Genomic DNA, 20,122 nt, shown 5'->3' with positions numbered 1-20,122 from the left:
AAAACATCACACCATTCACAGTGGGGAGAAACCATACACATGGTCTGTATGTGGATGAGGCTTCAACTAATCATACAACCTGGAGAGACAGAAGGACAACAGCACCGTGGACAAACCGTGGAAATGTGAGGATTGTGGTAAAGGATTCAATCATCCATCCCGGTTGGAAACCCATCGACACGGTCACATTGGGGCTGGGAAAATGGAGAAACCATGGAAATGTGATGATTGTGGTAAAGGATTCAATTATCCATACTTGCTGGAAAACCATAGACACAGCCACACTGGAGAGAGGCCATTCATCTGTTCTGTGTGTGGGAAAGGATTCACTACCTCATCCCACCTGCTGTTACACCAGCGAACTCACACTGAGGAGAGGCCGTTCAGCTGCTCCACCTGTGGAAAGGGGTTCTCATGTTCATCCAACCTCAGTGCACATCAGCGAGTTCACACTGGGGAGACATTGTTCACCTGCTCCTTATGTGGGAAGGATTTTGCTGGGCCATCCGGTCTTTGGTCACACCAGCGAATTCACACAGGAGAGAAGCCATTCACCTGTTCTGTGTGTGGTAAGAGATTCACTCTGTCATCTAACCTGCTGTCACACCAGCGAGTTCACACAGAGGAGAGACCGTTCAGCTGCACTTCCTGTGGAAAGAGGTTCAGGTCTTCATCCAACCTCAGTGCACACAAGCGAGTTCACACTGGGGAAAGGCCGTTCACCTGTTCCACGTGTGGGAGGGAATTCACCAATTCATCCGGCCTCCTGTCACATCAGCGAATTCACACTGAGGAGAAGCCATTTATTTGCACATACTGTGGAAAGAGTTTCAGGCAGTTATCAATCCTCACTGCACATCAACGCACTCACACTGGGGAGAGACCATTCACTTGCTCCATGTGTGGGAAGGGATTCACTCAGTCTGGCAGCCTGCATTTACATGAGCTCATCCACACTGGGGAGAGGCCATTCACCTGCTCTGTGTGTGGGAAGGGATACACTCGGTCATCCCACTTGCTGACACATCTGCAAGTTCACAATTGCCTGCAGGAGTAGGATTTTGCAGTTACTGCAGCTGTTAATCACATCCAGGATTGATAGTCTGACAATATTTGGTTTGTTTCTGCTGACATTAACAATCGCTACAACTGGCTGAAGTTTAATATTCTGAGATGTCACTGATTTTCAGGGCTGCTGTGTCCCTTTTTAAAAGCACCATCTGTGATTTTTTTAAATTCAGGAACTCTCAACAGGAACTTGTTTATAATAAGTTTATGAACTTTTCCTGAAATCTTAAATTGATGTTTGGTGCAAACTGTACAATTCAGTGTCTGAAAGGTTCCACTGATTAAGATTTCCAATTCGAAAATACTGACAATTCTTACTAACTTGCACATTATTCACAGTGACACTTCCACGATCACATTTAATTATCAAGGAACATAAAACAATGCACAGATACTTGTTAGAACTGAACTTGAATATTGCTGAAAAGAGAGACCTGTTGCTGAATCTCTTCATCATGCACTCATCAGGACAAACAGAAGAATGCCAAATTTCAAATGATCGCAATTGGTGGAGTCTCATTGACTTGAAGCATCACCATGGAGAAATCAATAGAAGACTGTAGGTTTCTCAAGCTTCTGGGAAATTCAAAAAAGGTGCAAGACTTGAAAATTCTCCTTTTGTTTGCAGGGAAAGGATCGCTGCGTATAAATGTAAGTTGCTTCTCACAACTATAACTATGAACTCGACTGATTATCTTCAATTGATTATGAGTGTAGCTATTGGCACACTCAGGATTGTTCAGCAAGTGCTGCCCAATCTGTAATCACAGTAAACATTGTATTTTTGGTTTTGTGAGTGTGGGCTGCTGAAAAAAAACACTACTTATTCTGACAAATCAAGGAACATGCTGTTTTGTTCTATCAGCCACTCACTGGGATGTCCAGCCTCGTACCCGGCACTACACTGGCAAAGATATTCATAATGTGGAGATGCCGGCGTTGGACTGGGGTAAACACAGTAAGAGTTTTAACAACACCAGGTTAAAGTCCAACAGGTTTATTTGGTAGCAAATACCGTTAGCTTTCGGAGCGCTGCTCCTTTATCAGATGGAGTGGAAATCTGCTCTGAAACGGCACAGAGACACAAAATCAAGTTACAGAAGACTGATTAGAATGCGAATCTCTACAGCCAACCAGGTCTTAAAGATACAGACAATGTGAGTGGAGGGAGCATTAAGCACAGGTTAAAGAGATGTGTATTGTCTCCAGACAGGACAGCCAGTGAGATTCTGCAAGTCCAGGAGGCAAGCTGTGAGGGTTACTGTCTGGAGACAATACACATCTCTTTAACCTGTGCTTAAGGCTCCCTCCACTCACATTGTCTGTATCTTTAAGACCTGGTTAGCAGTAGAGATTCGCATTCTCATCAGTATTCTGTAACTTGATTTTGTGTCTCTGTGCCCTGTTTGAGAGCAGATTTCCACTCCATCTGACGAAGGAGCAGCGCTCCGAAAGCTAATGGTATTTGCTACCAAATAAAGATATTCATACCCAGTCTTGCTCAGTTGTGTGGGAGGCTGAATTCCTTTTTGGTGCTGGCAGCTAATTAGTGGAAAGTATCACTCGTGTAACCACGACATAGCCGCAGAATGAAACAGATTAGTGTTCCCTCTGTATTGTGCAGCCTTGTGATTGTGCTAAAGGCCATCACTTTCAGATCTGAAAAGTGCCTGGGTCAAGGTCAAATTACCCCAGAAAGGGAAAATTTCTCTCAAATCTGAAGCACCAGGTTAAACAAATCATTTCACACTGAAACACATCTTCAACGTTGCGGTAGTTTGTTCAGTTACACACTTGGTGGTCACGTGACTCTGGTTGTAGCATTCCTGAGCCTCATTGGAGGGATTCCTCACATGAGCCGAGTTTGAGGAGAGTATCTCTGGCCTCCAGTGATGCAGCCGCTGAATCTATTCCTGGAAAAAACACATTTGGAATATTGTGATAATGCTGTCTGAATCCATCAGGACAATTTTGTATTCAAGTGTGGGGGGGATAATGTTCACTGTTTTATATTCGGGTCTGGGGGGGGATAATGTTCACTGTTTTATATTCGGGTCTGGGGGAGAATATTCACAGTTTTATATTCGGGTCTGGGGGATAATGTTCACTGTTTTATATTCGGGTCTGGGGGGGATAATGTTCACTGTTTTATATTCGGGTCTGGGGGGGATAATGTTCACTGCTTTATATTCGGGTCTGGGGGATAATGTTCACTGTTTTATATTCGGGTCTGGGGGGGATAATGTTCACTGTTTTATATTCGGGTCTGGGGGGAATAATGTTCACTGTTTTATATTCGGGTCTGGGAGGGATAATGTTCACTGTTTTATATTCGGGTCTGGGGGATAATGTTCACTGTTTTATATTCGCGTCTGGGGGGGATAATGTTCACTGTTTTATATTCGGGTCTGGGGGGGATGATGTTCACTGTTTTATATTCGGGTCTGGGGGATAATGTTCACTGTTTTATATTTGGGTCTGGGGGATAATGTTCACATGATTTATATTCGGGTCTGGGGGGAGAATGTTACATAAGAACATAAGAAATAGGAGCAGGAGTAGGCCGTCTAGCCCCTCAAGCCTGCCCCGCCATTCAATAAGATCATGGCTGATCTGAAGTGGATTAGTTCCACTTACCCGCCTGATCCCTATAACCCCTAATTCCCTTACCGATCAGGAATCCATCTCTCCGTGATTTAAACATATTCAACGAGGTAGCCTCCACCACTTCAGTGGGCAGAGAATTCCAGAGATTCACCACCCTCTGAGAGAAGAAGTTCCTCCTCAACTCTGTCCTAAACTGACCCCCCCTTTATTTTGAGGCTGTGCCCTCTAGTTCCAGTTTCCTTTCTAAGTGGAAAGAATCTCTCCACCTCTACCCTATCCAGCCCCTTCATTATCTTATAGGTCTCTATAAGATCCCCCCTCAGCCTTCTAAATTCCAATGAGTACAAACCCAGTCTGCTCAGTCTCTCCTCATAATCAACACCCCTCATCTCTGGTATCAACCTGGTGAACCTTCTCTGCACTCCCTCCAAGGTCAATATATCCTTCCGCTAATAAGGGGACCAATACTGCACACAGTATTCCAGCTGCGGCCTCACCAATGCCCTGTACAGATGCAGCAAGACATCTCTGCTTTTATATTCTGTCCCCCTTGCGATATAGGCCAACATCCCATTTGCCTTCTTGATCACCAGTTTCACCTGCAGACTGGGTTTTTGCGTCTCATGCACAAGAACCCCCAGGTCACTGCTTCATATACGGATCTGGAGGATAATGTTCACTGTTTTATATTCGGGTCTGGGGGGGTTAATGTTCACTGTTTTATATTCGGGTCTGGGGGGGGATAATGTTCAATGTTTTATATTTGGGTCTGGGGGGGGATAATATTCACTGTTTTATATTTGGATCTGGGGGGGATAATGTTCACTGTTTTATATTCGGGTCTGGGAGGGATAATGTTCACTGTTTTATATTTGGGTCTGGGGGGGATAATGTTCACTGTTTTATATTCGGATCTGGGGGGGATAATGTTCATTGTTTTATATTCGGGTCTGGGGGATAATGTTCACTGTTTTATATTCGGGTCTGGGGGATAATGTTCACTGTTTTATATTCGGGTCTGGGGGGCATAATGTTCACTGTTTTATATTCGGGTCTGGGGGGGATAATGTTCACTGTTTTATATTCGGGTCTGGGGGGGATAATGTTCACTGTTTTATATTCGGGTCTGGGGGGGATAATGTTCACTGTTTTATATTCGGATCTGGGGGATAATGTTCACTGTTTTATATTCGGGTCTGGGGGGGGGATAATGTTCACTGTTTTATATTCGGGTCTGGGGGGGATAATGTTCAATGTTTTATATTTGGGTCTGGGGGGGGATAATATTCACTGTTTTATATTCGGATCTGGGGGGGATAATGTTCGCTGTTTTATATTCGGGTCTGAGGGATAATGTTCACTGTTTTATATTTGGGTCTGGGGGGGATAATGTTCACTGTTTTATATTCGGATCTGGGGGGGATAATGTTCATTGTTTTACATTCGGGTCTGAGGGATAATGTTCACTGTTTTATATTTGGGTCTGGGGGGGATAATGTTCATTGTTTTATATTCGGGTCTGGGGGGGATAATGTTCACTGTTTTATATTTGGGTCTGGGGGATATTGTTCACTGTTTTATATTCGGGTCTGGGGGGGATAATGTTCACTGTTTTATATTCGGGTCTGGGGGGGATAATGTTCACTGTTTTATATTCCGGTCTGGGGGATAATGTTCACTGTTTTATATTCGGATCTGGGGGGGATAATGTTCACTGTTTTATATTCGGGTCTGGGGGATAATGTTCACTGTTTTATATTCGGGTCTGAGGGGGGATAATGTTCATTGTTTTATATTCGGGTCTGAGGGATAATGTTCACTGTTTTATATTTGGGTCTGGGGGGGATAATGTTCACTGTTTTATATTCGGATCTGGGGGGGATAATGTTCATTGTTTTATATTCGGGTCTGAGGGATAATGTTCACTGTTTTATATTTGGGTCTGGGGGGGATAATGTTCACTGTTTTATATTCGGGTCTGGGGGGATAATGTTCATTGTTTTATATTCGGATCTGGGGGGATAATGTTCATTGTTTTATATTCGGGTCTGGGGGGGATAATGTTCATTGTTTTATATTCGGGTCTGGGGGGGATAATGTTCATTGTGTTATATTCGGGTCTGGGGGGGATAATGTTCATTGTTTTATATTCGGATCTGGGAGGGATAATGTTCACTGTTTTATATTGGGGTCTGGGGGGGATAATGTTCACTGTTTTATATTCGGGTCTGGGGGGGGATAATGTTCATTGTTTTATATTCGGGTCTGGGGAGGATAATGTTCATTGTTTTATATTCGGATCTGGGAGGGATAATGTTCACTGTTTTATATTGGGGTCTGGGGGATAATGTTCACTGTTTTATATTTGGGTCTGGGGGGCATAATGTTCACTGTTTTATATTCGGGTCTGGGGGGGGGGATAATTTCACTGTTTTATATTTGGGTCCGGGGGGGATAATGTTCACTGTTTTATATTCGGGTCTGGGGGATAATGTTCACTGTTTTAAATTCGGGTCGGGGGGGGGATAATGTTCACTGTTTTATATTCGGGTCTGGGGCGGGATAATGTTCACTGTTTTATATTCGCGTCTGGGGGGAATAATGTTCATTGTTTTATATTTGGGTCAGGGGGAATAATGTTCACTGTTTTGTATTCGGGTCTGGGGGGATAATGTTCATTGTTTTATATTTGCATCTGGGGGATAATGTTCACTGTTTTCATTTGGGTCTGGGGGGGATAATGTTCACTGTTTTATATTCGGGTCTGGGGGGGACAATGTCCACTGTTTTATATTTGGGTCTGGGGGATAATGTTCAGTGTTTTATATTCGGGACTGGGGGATAATGTTCACTATTTTATATTCCGGTCTGGGGGAAGAATGTTCATTACTTTATATTCGGGTCTGGGAGATAATGTTCACTGTTTTATATTCGGGTCTGGGGGGGATAATGTTCACTGTTTTATATTCGGGTCTGAGGGGATAATGTTCACTGTTTTATGTTCGGGTCTGGGGCGGGATAATGTTCACTGTTTTATATTCGGGTCTGGGGGGAATAATGTTCATTGTTTTATATTTGGGTCAGGGGGAATAATGTTCACTGTTTTATATTCGGGTCTGGGGGGATAATGTTCATTGTTTTATATTTGCGTCTGGGGGATAATGTTCACTGTTTTTATTTGGGTCTGGGGGACAATGTCCACTGTTTTATATTTGGGTCTGTGGGATAATGTTCAGTGTTTTACGTTCGGGACTGGGGGATAATGTTCACTATTTTATATTCCGGTCTGGGGGAAGAATGTTCATTACTTTATATTCGGGTCTGGGAGATAATGTTCACTGTTTTATATTCGGGTCTGGGGGGATAATGTTCACTGTTTTATATTCGGGTCTGAGGGGATAATGTTCACTGTTTTATATTCGGGTCTGAGGGATAATGTTCACTGTTTTATATTTGGGTCTGGGGGATAATGTTCACTGTTTTATATTCGGGTCTGGGGGATAATGTTCACTGTTTTATATTCGGGTCTGGGGGGGATAATGTTCACTGTTTTATATTCAGGTCTGGGGGGAGGATAATGTTCACTGTTTTATATTCGGGTCTGGGGGGAATAATGTTCATTGTTTTATATTCGGGTCTGGGGGGGATAATGTTCACTGTTTTATATTCGGGTCTGGGGGGATAATTTTCACTGTTTTTATTTGGGTCTGGGGGACAATGTCCACTGTTTTATATTTGGGTCTGGGGGATAATGTTCAGTGTTTTATATTCGGGACTGGGGGATAATGTTCACTATTTTATATTCCGGTCTGGGGGGAGAATGTTCATTACTTTATATTCGGGTCTGGGGGGGATAATGTTCACTGTTTTATATTCGGGTCTGAGGGGATAATGTTCACTGTTTTATATTCGGGTCTGGGGGGGATAATGTTCACTGTTTTATATTTGGGTCTGGGGGATAATGTTCGCTGTTTTATATTCAGATCTGGGGGGGATAATGTTCATTGTTTTATATTCGGTTCTGAGGGATAATGTTCACTGTTTTATATTCGGGTCTGGGGGGGATAATGTTCACTGTTTTATATTCGGATCTGGGGGGGATAATGTTCATTATTTTATATTCGGATCTGGGGGGGATAATGTTCATTGTTTTATATTCGGGTCTGGGGGGGATAATGTTCACTGTTTTATATTCGGGTCTGGGGGGGATAATGTTCACTGTTTTTATTTGGGTCTGGGGGACAATGTCCACTGTTTTATATTTGGGTCTGGGGGATAATGTTCAGTGTTTTATATTCGGGACTGGGGGATAATGTTCACTATTTTATATTCCGGTCTGGGGGGAGAATGTTCATTACTTTATATTCGGGTCTGGGAGATAATGTTCACTGTTTTATATTTGGGTCTGGGGGGGGATAATGTTCACTGTTTTATATTCGGGTCTGGGGGGATAATGTTCACTGTTTTATATTCGGGTCTGGGGGGGATAATGTTCACTGTTTTATATTCGGGTCTGGGGGGGATAATGTTCACTGTTTTATATTCGGGTCTGGGGGAGATAATGTTCACTGTTTTATATTCGGGTCTGGGGGGGATAATGTTCACTGTTTTATATTCGGGTCTGGGGGGGATAATGTTCACTGTTTTACATTCGGGTCTGGGGGGATAATGTTCACTGTTTTATATTCGGGTCTGGGGGATAATGTTCACTGTTTTATATTCGGGTCTGGGGGGGATAATGTTCACTGTTTTATATTCGGGTCTGGGGGAGAATGTTCACTGTTTTATATTCGGGTCTGGGGGAGATAATGTTCACTGTCTGGGGTTTGTTCGCTCGGGTTGATTCTGCCTACTGTGCATTCTCGGTTGTCAGAGCTCTCAATAAAAGCCCTAATTTCCAGTCAGTGACTGAGTTGTCTCTGATGGGATGGGGAACCAGAGTGGGGGTAATGTGCTTCATGGACAGCGATGGGTTGGAGTGAGTATAAAATAAACCCGTTCTGCACCAGGTAATTGTGAGAACATTAAAACCATCACAAAAAATCATAGCACCATGTTGGAAAACAGAATACTTTGGCTCAATCTTTGATCAATTTTGTTTGATTCAATATTTTGAGTGGCTTGTTGGATTGCTGGTTATTTTCTAACGGCAGCTCGGCACCATCATTTTGACCATCAACTCGGCCCTGGCGACTGCTGCATTTTTCCAGCACCTTCTGTTTTAATTTTAAGTGGAACCTTAATATCTGCTTAGTACACAGGCCAATTTATCATTCTAGGGGTGAGTGTGTCTGAGAGGTATGCAACTAGAAAACATTTTCCATTCATCTCCTAGATTGCTGCAGTATATATACATTGTTCTCACTCTGCCAGCAGGGCTGTGAGATTAATTGGATCGATCTTAAAGACAGCCCGACTGGGCAGGATGAGCCAAATGGTTTCCATCTGTGATGTATCATTCCATAAAACAGAATATTCAGCATCAGGAAAAAGAAAGTGAAAGAAACCCAATCTCTGTGGGATTTACCCAACCAGTATGAGCACCTTCAGATCTGCTCGGATGAGGAGGATCGCAACAGACACCTCCAGACGCTGAAAGATGCCCTCATAAGAACAGGATATGGCGCTCGACTCATCAATCAACAGTTCCGATGCGCCAGAGCGAAAAACCGCACCGACCTCCTCAGAAGACAAACACGGGACACAGTGGACAGAGTACCCTTCGTCGTCCAGTACTTCCCCGGAGCGGAGAAGCTACGGCATCTCCTCCGGAGCCTTCAACATGTCATTGATGAAGACGAACATCTCGCCAAGGCCATCCCCACACCCCCACTTCTTGCCTTCAAACAACCACGCAACCTCAAACAGACCATTGTCCGCAGCAAACTACCCAGCCTTCAGGAGAACAGTGACCACGACACCACACAACCCTGCCACAGCAACCTCTGCAAGACGTGCCGGATCATCGACACGGATGCCATCATCTCACGTGAGAACACCATCTACCAGGTACACGGTACCTACTCTTGCAACTCGGCCAACGTTGTCTACCTGATACGCTGCAAGAAAGGATGTCCCGAGGCATGGTACATTGGGGAAACCATGCAGACGCTACGACAATGGATGAATGAACACCGCTCGACAATCACCAGGCGAGACTGTTCTCTTCCTGTGGGGGAGCACTTCAGCGGTCACGGGCATTCAGCCTTGGATCTTCAGGTAAGCGTTCTCCAAGGCGGCCTTCATGACACACGACAGCGCAGAGTCGCTGAGCAGAAACTGATAGCCAAGTTCCGCACACATGAGGACGGCCTAAACCGGGATGTTGGATTTATGTCACATTATCAGTAACCCCCCACAGCTTGCCTCCTGGACTTGCAGAATTTCACTAGCTGTTCTGTCTGGAGACAATACACATCTCTTTAACCTGTGTTTCATGCTCCCTCCACCCACATTGTCTGTACATTTAAGACCTGGCTGGCTGTAGAGATTTGCATTCTAATCAGTATAGGGCGGCACAGTAGCACAGTGGTTAGCACTGCTGCTTCACAGCTCCAGGGTCCCGGGTTCGATTCCTGGCTTGGGTCACTGTCTGTGTGGAGTTTGCACATTCTCCTCGTGTCTGCGTGGGTTTCCTCCGGGTGCTCCGGTTTCCTCCCACAGTCCAAAGATGTGCGGGTTAGGTTGATTGGCCAGGTTAAAAATTGTCCCTTAGAGTCCTGGGATGTATAGGTTAGAGGGATTAGCGGGTAAATATGTGGGGGTAGGGCCTGGGTGGGATTGTGGTCGGTGCAGACTCGATGGGCCGAATGGCCTCCTTCTGCACTGTAGGATTTCTATGATTCTGTAATTTGATTTCTGTGTCTGTTTGCACTGTTTGAGAACAGATATCCACTCCATCTGACGAAGGAGCTGTGCTCCGAAAGCTTATGGTATTTTCTACCAAATAAACCTGTTGGACTTTAACCTGGTGTTGCGAGACTTCTTACTGCACCTTCAGGAGAGCAGAGAGGGAAACCAGTGGGGAAAGTTTTAAAAACTCGGGGTATTCCCACAGGAGAGCACTGGTTTAAATCAATTTTAGAAATAGAGAATGGCGGCGCACAAATTCCGAGGAATGCATTTAAAAAAATTAATTGATCTTAATTGCACAAGATAATTTTCTATTATTGTCTTTGACAATGACGCCTTTAATTCCCAGGTGCCCCTGCGGGTGTGAGAGTGTCCTATTCATTCCACAGGAGCCTATTACGCAAGCGCAGTGCTATGTCTGGAGCATGCGCAGTGTCACTTTGCTTGGAGCCATGCGAGTGCGGGAGACGCTTTTTTCAGCGGGTGAGTCGGTGGGGCTGCGGGAGAAATGTCGTCGGGGTCGGGGTCGGGAGGGAGCTCTGGCTTCACAAACATCTGCTGTTGGCCGCACGGCCCGAATAGACCCTGCAGGTCCCGGGTTTACAGCTCCCAGGCTTTTATCCCGGGAACAGGCCCCGGTTATCGCCCGCCATCTTGTTTCAGCGGAGACGGAGAGCGCATCGAGTCTGTACCGATCACAATCCCACCCAGGCCCCATCCTCACAACCCCATGCATTTATCTCGCTAATCCCCCTGACACGGGTCAATTTATCATGGCCAATCCACCTGACCCGCACATCTTTGAACTGGGAGGAAACCGGAGCACCCGGAGGAAACCCACGCAGACATGGGGAGAATGTGCAAACTCCATCCAGACAGTGACCCGAGGCCGGAATTGAACCTGGGACCCTGGCACTGTGAGGCAGCAGTGCTAGCCACCGTGCCGCCCTTAAATTCCCAGATGTTTCAATGAGATTACTTCTCAGTCTTCTAACCTCCAAAGAGTACAGGCCCAAACTGCTCAACCTGAAAGATAAAACTCCTCATTTCAGGAATCAACCCACTGAATCTTCTCTGAACTGTTCCCACTGCAATTTTGTCCCAGCTAAAGTAATTCTGTGCCAGGTAGGAGGAGTGAATGTTTTGAATTTCTGTTCTGGACAGATGCTGATGGATCTTGGAAACTCCTTTTACAGGAGGTTAGAAGGGGAGGATTTACACACAAGAAACTCAGACCAAAAGAAATGTTTGTCTGTCCTGAATTTCTCACCTTGAATTACACCTATAACTTCTGTCATTTACAGGGAGAAGATTTGAAGATTTCAACATTTTCCCCCGGACACCAATTCTCTGAGATCTTTGCAGCTGCAGACTCCAGCAGGAGATTTAAAAATGTGAAAACAGTGAAATTATTTTGGGGTGAGTGTTACTGGGCATTAATTAAATTTAGTGCATTTTCTGATTCTATGGATCTCAGGCTGACTCCTTTACCATGGATGGGGAGGCAATGGCGCAGTGATAGTTTCATTGGATTAGTAGTACAGGGATCCAGGGCAATACACTGTGAACCCTGGGTTCGAATCCCACAACTGCAGATGTTGCAATTTGAATTCAGTAAAAATCTAGAATTAGAAGTCCATTGATGACAATTGTCATGAAAATCCATCTGATTTAATAATGTCCTTTAAAGAAGGAAATTACCACATCCCCCAGCAATGCAAGCCACTCCGTTCAAGGGCAATGAGTTATGGGCAATAGATGGTGACACAGCCAGCACATAGAGTCATAGAACAATACGCATGGAAACAGGCCCTTCAGCCCAACTGATCCATGCCAACCATGGTGCCCTCCCAGCTAGTTCCAATTGCCCGCGTTTGACCCATTTCCCTCTAATCCTTTCCAATCCATGTACTTCTCCAAATGCTTTTTAAATGTTGCTATTAAACCTGCCTCAACCACTTTCTCTGGCAGCTCATTCCATACACACACCATCCTCTGCGTGAAGAAGTTGTCCCTTGGGTCCCTTTTAAATCTTTCCCCTCTCACCTTAAACCCATGCCCTCTAGTTTTCAATTGCCCTACCCTGGCAAAAAGACTATGTGGGTTCATCCTATCTATGCCCCCCATGATTTAATACACCTCAATATAGTCACCCCACATTCTCCTACATTCGAAGGAATAAAGCCCTTACCTGTCCAACGTCTCGCGATCACTCAGGCCCATTAGTCCCGGCAACATCCTCATAAATCTTCTTTACACTCTTTCCAGTTTATCAATGTCTTTCCTATAAAAGTGTTACAAAAACTGCACACAATACTCCAAGTGCGGCCTCACCAGTGACTTATACAACTATAACATAATGTCCCAACTCCTATACTCAGTGCTCTGACTGATGAAGGCCAGTGTGCTAAATGCCTTCTTCACCACTCTGTCTGCCTGTGACATCACTTTCAACGAACTATGTACTTGTACTCCTGGGTTCCTCTGTTCCTCAACACTCCTCAGGGCCTTACCATTCACTGTATAAGTCCTACCCTGGTTTGACTTTCCAAAATGCAACACTCACACTTGGCTGTACTGAAATCCATCTGCCAATTCTCGGCCCACTTCCCTAACTGATCAAGTAATTTTTGATAACTTTCTTCGCTATCAGCTCCTAATTTAGTATCGTCTGCAAATTTACTAACCATGCTTTGTACATCCATGAATGAATTTTTAACCAGCCATCCATTTCGCTGTTTCACCTCTACCCTACCTGATCAGTTCCCTGCCATTGTCTAATTCCCTCTGCCTCTAATTATTGGGTGTATTTTAACTGTTATTTCCACAAGTTATGTCTTGTTTCTACCGCTTCACAACTCTGTTCACTGCTGATTTACCAACTAAGTCTTAAAATGTTATAGTGTCATAGAGGTTTACAGCATGGAAACAGGCCCTTCGGCCCAACATGCCACCCTTTTTTTTAAACCCCAAAGCTAGTCCCAACTGTCCGCGTTTGGCCCATATCCCTCTGTACCCTCTTACCCATGTAACTGTCTAAACGCTTTTTAAAAGACAAAATTGTACCCGCCTCTACTACTGCCTCTGGCAGCTTGTTTCAGATACTTACCACCCTCTGTGTGTGAAAAAATTGCCCCTCTGGACCCTTTTGTATCTCTCCCCCCTCACCTTAAACCTATGCCCTCTAGTTTTAGACCCCCCTACCTTTGGGAAAAGCAATAGACTATCTAGCTGATCTGTGCCCCTCTATTTTATAGACGTCTGTAAGATCACCCCTCAGCCTTCTACACTCCAGAGAAAAAAGTCCCAGTCTATCCAGCCTCTCCTTATAACTCAAACTATCAAGTCCTGGTAGCATCCTAGTAAATCTTTTCTGTACTCTTTCTAGTTTAATAATATCCTTTCTATAACAGGGTGACCAGAACTGTACATAGTATTCCAAGTGTGGCCTTACCAATGTCTTGTACAACTTCAACAAGACTCCTGTATTCAATGTTCTGACCAATGAAACCAAGCATGCTGAATGCCTTCTTCACCACTCTGTCCACCTGTGACTCCACTTTCAAGGAGCTATGAACATGTACCCCGAGATCTCTTTCTCTGTCACTCTCCCCAACACCCTGCCATTAACTGAGTAAGTCCTGCCCTGGTTCAACCTATCAAAATGCATCGCTTCACATTTATCTAAATTAAACTCCATCTACCATTCGTCAGCCCACTGGCCCAATCGATCAAGATCCCGTTGCAATCCGAGATAACCTTCTTCACTGTCCACTATGCCACCAAACTTGGTGTCATCTGCAAACTTACTAACCATGCCTCCTATATTTTCATCCAAATCATTAATATAAATGACAAATAACAGTGGGCCCAGCACTGATCCCTGAGGCTGGTCACAGGTCTCCAGTTTGAAAAACAACCCTCTACAACCACCTCTGTCTTCTGTCATCAAGCCAATTTTGTATCCAATGAGCTACCTCACCCTGGATCCCGTGAGACGTAACCTTATGCAACAACCTACCATGCGGTACCTTGTCAAAGGCCTTGCTAAAGTCCATGTAGACAACATAAACACCTTCAAACAACTCAATCAACTTTGTGAGACATGATTTTCCACTCACAAAGCCATGCTGACTGTCCCTAATCAGTCCTTGAGTCTCTGAATGCCTGTAGATCCTGTCTCTCAAAATACCTTCCAACAACTTACCTACCACAGATGTGAGGCTCACTGGCCTGCAGTTCCCAGGCTTTTCCCTGCAGCCCTTTTTAAACAAAGGCACAACATTTGTCACCCTCCAATCTTCAGGTACCTCACCTGTGACTATCGATGATTTAAATATCTCTGTTAGGGGACCCTCAATTTCCTCCCTAGCCTCCCACAAAGTCCTGGGATACACTTCATCAGGTCCCGGGGATTTATCTACCTTGATGCGCTTTAAGACTTCCAGCACCTCCTCCTCTGTAATATGTATACTGCTCAAAAATCTTTGATGCAAAATCTACAATTCATTGTCTCCCAAGAATATGGGTTCTCATCAAGTGGAGGTGACTTTGCCAGCTTGGGTACATTCACAGGATAGAGGATGATCATTCCAGTGACTCAGCAAAAAGAGCCAACACCGAAAACAACAACCCACAACCAGACCTGAGAACCATTTCATATGTGGCACTTGAAACAGAACCGCCTCTCACAGATTGGTCTCTGCAGCCAACAGTATCAGTGAACCAGAGAGTGGGTGGGCCTTGAGGGTCCCAGTGACCAGGGGTGAAAACAATCTTCTTGATTTTGCACAGAGGTGCAAGAGAACTGAAGCCAGACAGACTGGAGGGAGGGAATGGAGGACAGAAATGGTGGGGATGGTGAGATGGGTTTGGATTTCGGCCCAGGGAGGAGGGAGTGTGTGTGAGACGGGGATTTACAGATTTGGGGCAACAAGAGAGGAAAGAATGTTCTAGAGAAATTAGAATTGTCTGATATGAATTTCTATCCTGGACTGACCGTGATTAATTTTGTAAACTCTTTTTACAGATCTTACAAGGGAAAGATTTGTAGATGCAAAACTCAAAACGAACATTTTGGTTTGAGTCACTCAACTATTCATCAACCTTTCAATGTGGAAGGAGAAATGTTTATCTGTGGAAAAGATCTTAAACATCAGTGCAACTGGAGAAACACCAAGACACACACACACCCGAGTGAAGGTGTTCCAGTGAACTGATTGTGGAAAGAGCTTTAACCAGTTACATCGTGAAAAAACATCACACCATTCACAGTGGGGAGCAAACACATGTTCTGTATGTGGACGAGGCTTCAACTGATCTCTAGGCTGGAGAGACAGGAAGAGACCCAGACCATGGAGAAACCTTGGAAATGTGGGGACTGTGGGAAGGGATTCAAGTCTTCTTTCCGGCTGGATATCCATCAACGCATTCACACTGGGGAGAAGCCATTCCTCTGTTCTGTGTGTGGGAAGGGATTTACCAAGACAACCTACCTGATGTTACACCAGAGAATTCACACTGAGGAGAGGCCCTTCAGCTGCACTCACTGTGGGAAGAGGTTCAACAGCACATCCAGCCTCGCTACACACCAGCGGATTCACACTGGGGTGAAGCCGTTCACCTGCCCTGTGTGCGGTGAGAGATTCACTCGGTCATCCGGCCTTTGGACACATCAGTGAATTCACACCGAGGAGAAACCGTTCAGCTGCATTTCCTGTGGAAAGAGTTTTGGACAGTCATCCACCCTGACTGCTCACCAACGCACTCACACCGGGGAGAGACCGTTCAGCTGCTCCGTGTGTGGGAAGAAATTCTCCCAGTCATTCGATCTGGTGAGACACCAGCGACTTCACACCGGGGAGAGACCATTCACCTGCTCGGTGTGTGGGAAGGGATTCACTCGGTTATTCACCCTCCAGTCCCACCACCGCACTCACACTCAGGAGAATCCATTCAGCTGCAGTACCTGTGGAAAGAGTTTCAAGCAGTCATCCAACCTTCTGACTCACCGACGCACTCCTCTGGGGAGAAGCCTTTCACCTGCTCCTTGTGTGGAAAAGCATTCACAAGGTCCTCCAGCCTGCTGAGACACCAGCAAATTCATAATAGACTGCAAGGATTGGATTCTGCTTTTAATCACAGCCTGGATTGATAGTCTGACAACATCTGGTTTGTTTCTGCTGATGTTAACATCCCTACAACTTTAAAGTTTAAAAAAAAAAATTATTAGTCACAAGTAAGGCTTAGATTAACACTGCAATGAAGTTACTGAGAAATGCCCCTAATCACCAAACTCCGGTGCCTGTTCAGGTCAATGCACCTAACCAGCACATCTTTCGGACTGTGGGAGGAAACAGGAGCACCTGGAGGAAATCCACAAAGCACAGGGAGAACATGCAAACTCCACACAATGACCCAAGCCGGGAATCGAACCTGGGTTGCTGGCGCTGTGAGGCAGCAGTGCTAACCACTGTGCCACCATGCCGCCCCTGGCTGGAGTTTAATATTCTGGAGATGTCACTGATTTTCGGAGCTGCAATGTTCCTTTTTAAAAGCACCTTCTGTGATCTTTCTCCTTAATTCAAGAATCCTCAACAAGAACCTGTTCATAAAGTTAATAATAAAATTACGAACTTTACTTCAGTCCTAAATTAATTAATCTTTTCTGCAAATCTGTGTGTGAGGGGTTCCACTGATTAACATCTCCAATGAGAAAGTGCTGATTAATCCTTGCTGATAATTCTGACTGACCTCTTCACAGTGATGTGTCCATTATGAAATTCAATTGTGAAGGAACCTAAACAAAAGAGTGAAATGTTATACAGGCACGATAAAAGTTTACATAAAAACTTAAACAACACAGATAACCCGGATAAATGTGCAGTGGTACATTTTGGAACCCGGATAAATGTGTAGTGGTACATTTCGGCAGGTCAAATGGGATGAAGGTGGAGGAGGTGGTTAAGAAGGCGTATGGTGTGCTGGCCTTCATCAATCGGGGGATTGAGTTTAGGAGTCGGGAGATAATGATGCAGCTTCATAAGGCCCTCATCAGACCCCACTTAGAGTACTGTGCTCAGTTCTGGTCATTACAGGAAGGATGTAGAAATTATTGAAAGAGTGCAGAGAAGATTTACAAGGATGTTGCCTGGATTGGGTGGCATGCCTTATGAGGATAGGTTGAGGGAGCTCGGTCTTTTCTCCTTGGAGAGACGAAGGATGAGAGGTGACGTGATAGAGCTGTACAAGATGTTGAGAGGTATAGATCGGGTGGATTCTCAGAGGCTTTTTCCCAGGGCTGAAATGGCTGCTAAGAGAGGACACAGGTTTAAGGTGCTGGGGAGTAGGTACAGAGGAGATGTCAGGGGTAAGTTTTTCACTCGGAGGGTGGTGGGTGAGTGGAATCGGCTGCCGTCAGTGGTGGTGGAGGCAAACTCGATAGGGTCTTTTAAGAGACTTCTGGATGAGTACATGGGACTTAATAGGACAGAGGGTTATAGGTAAGCCTATATATAGGCCGAGGTAGGTAGGGACATGACCGGCGCAACTTGTGGGCCGAACGGCCTGTTTGTGCTGTAGTTTTTCTATGTTCTATGTCTCATGGTCTTCTGGTATCATAGCTTCCACTTGGCAAAAAACTGCGTCACATTCAGAGATCTGGAAAAGGAAAGGTCTCTGTTCCACTCTGCTGTGATGCGCGCAGTAAACGTGTGTATTTCAGGGGCAGACAGCCGAGCTGCTGCGTGCCATTCCAACAAAGAAAACGGCTCCTTATTTTCAACGGTACTGATACCTGGGCTGAGGACTGGACTGAGTGAACATATTCACACAGGTTCCATGAATACAAACAAAAATTCGCACAAATGAATTTTAAGATGTCAATTAGACTAACTTGAGCACACAAAGTTGAAGCTTCCTCAAATTATGGTCAGTTGAGTCAGTGAAGTAGCCGATTATATTTGCAGTGATGTCTGCATTCGAGCTCTTGCTGCTGTTTGAACTGAAGGCGGCTGAATCAAGGATTGCGTTTGCCGGGTGCTGTGGCGCGCACCTGTAATCCCGCTGCTGGGAGGCTGAGGCTGCTGGATTGCTTGAGGTCGGGAGTTCTGGGCTGTTGTTCTCTGTGCCGATCGGGTGTCCACACTAAGATCAGTATCCACATGGTGTTCCGAGAGGACTCTGGGAGCACCAGGTGTGCTAAGGAGGGGTGAACCGGCCCAGGTCGGGAACGGAGCAGGTCAAATCCCCTGTGCTCTTCAGTAGTGGGACAGCACCTGTGAATAGGAACAGCAGTGCAGCCTGACCAATACAGCGAGACGCATCCTTTTCTCCACACCTTCAATCGCAGCAAACAAAATATTTTGCCGTTCCCATCAATGCAGAGAAACCCGATGCCTCTCTGCCTGCCTCCACACTCACTCCCTCTGCTGCCCCTTTCATTCACTCTCACATCCAATGCTATCACCACATCACTCTACGCAAGTAAACGAAAACAAGTACACACACTTTTGACCAACCAACTCTCCACCTGCCCTGCACGCTCACAAGCACCATTCTGCAATTCCCACTTTCCTCACTCTCCCCATTCTTTGCCTCCTCAATATCCACCTCACATTTACTGCTCCCTGCTGCTCACGGCTGGAACTGCACTTTTAAAATCTTCAACTTGCACAATCCTGTCAGCCACGGCCACAAGAGGGCGCGAACCTCTTCACCTCCTCCACACTACTCATATCGCGCACACACTTCCCAGCACATCCACCAAACATTCAACCTGCCTCTCGGCTCTCATAACTCCTTCTCGTTTATTCATTCCCTTCTGACAATTTCTCCACTGTCAACATCGAAAGTCGAGACTCTTTTGATTCAATCTAATGCTGTAAATGAGAGAGTGGGAGAGAAAGAAAGAGAGAGAGACAGGAAAATGTTCATTGTAACTTCCAGTTTCAGCGATGATCGCCAAGCCACTTTGGCAATTCACAGACACCCCATTGTTCGATGTCCCCTCTCCCGAGTGTATTCTCAAAGATAAGACCCGGGGTGGTGACTGCACCGGAGAGAACACGCAGTAACCAAGCATTGCGCTTAATAGATTTCACTTGGCAAAAAGTGCGTCACATTCAGAGATCTGGAAAAGGAAAGGTCTCTGTTCCACTCTGCTGTGATGCGCGCAGTAAACGCGTGTATTTCAGGGGCAGACAGCCGAGCTGCTGCGTGCCATTCCAACAGAGAAAACGGCTCCTTATTTTCAACGGCACTGATACCTGGGCTGAGGACTGGACTGAGTGAACATATTCAGACAGGTTCCATGATACAAAGAATAAGTCGCACAAATAAATTTACGTTGTCAATTCGACTCACTTGTGCATTCAAAGTTGAAGCTTCCTCAAATTATTACCAGTTGAGTCAGTGAAGCAGCCTATTACATTTGCAGTGATGTCTGCATTCGAGCTCTTGCTGCTGTTTGAACTGAAGGCGGCTGAATCAAGGATTGCGTTTGCCGGGTGCTGTGGCGCGCACCTGTAATCCCGCTGCTGGGAGGCTGAGGCTGCTGGATTGCTTGAGGTCGGGAGTTCTGGGCTGTTGTTCTCTG

General features: G+C 45.3%; 2 protein-coding genes across 4 annotated transcripts in view; one reads left to right on the top strand and one right to left on the bottom strand.

Annotated features, from left to right (window-relative positions):
- The window catches only part of LOC144480817 (uncharacterized), a 1,107,688-nt gene that overhangs the window by 420,654 nt on the left and 666,912 nt on the right, over positions 1-20,122 (bottom strand). The window lies entirely within an intron of this gene.
- Positions 10,957-17,171, top strand: LOC144480850 (uncharacterized). 2 transcript variants are annotated; one of them, XM_078200472.1, is made up of 3 exons: positions 10,957-11,010; positions 11,832-11,946; positions 15,557-17,165. In XM_078200472.1, exon 3 carries the CDS (start codon positions 15,816-15,818, stop codon positions 16,206-16,208), a length of 393 nt encoding a protein of 130 aa, XP_078056598.1. In that variant the 5' UTR covers positions 10,957-11,010; positions 11,832-11,946; positions 15,557-15,815; the 3' UTR covers positions 16,209-17,165. The 2 variants fall into 2 exon arrangements, with proteins under 2 accessions (XP_078056598.1, XP_078056597.1); XM_078200471.1 differs by lacking the exon at positions 10,957-11,010 and adding an exon at positions 11,021-11,652 and having other exon boundaries at positions 15,557-17,171.

Source organism: Mustelus asterias, chromosome 30 (genome assembly GCF_964213995.1).
Source record: "Mustelus asterias chromosome 30, sMusAst1.hap1.1, whole genome shotgun sequence".
Taxonomy (NCBI): Eukaryota; Metazoa; Chordata; class Chondrichthyes; order Carcharhiniformes; family Triakidae; genus Mustelus; species Mustelus asterias.
Note: the sequence above shows the minus strand (reverse complement) of the source record. Positions and strands in the feature narration are given on the sequence as shown.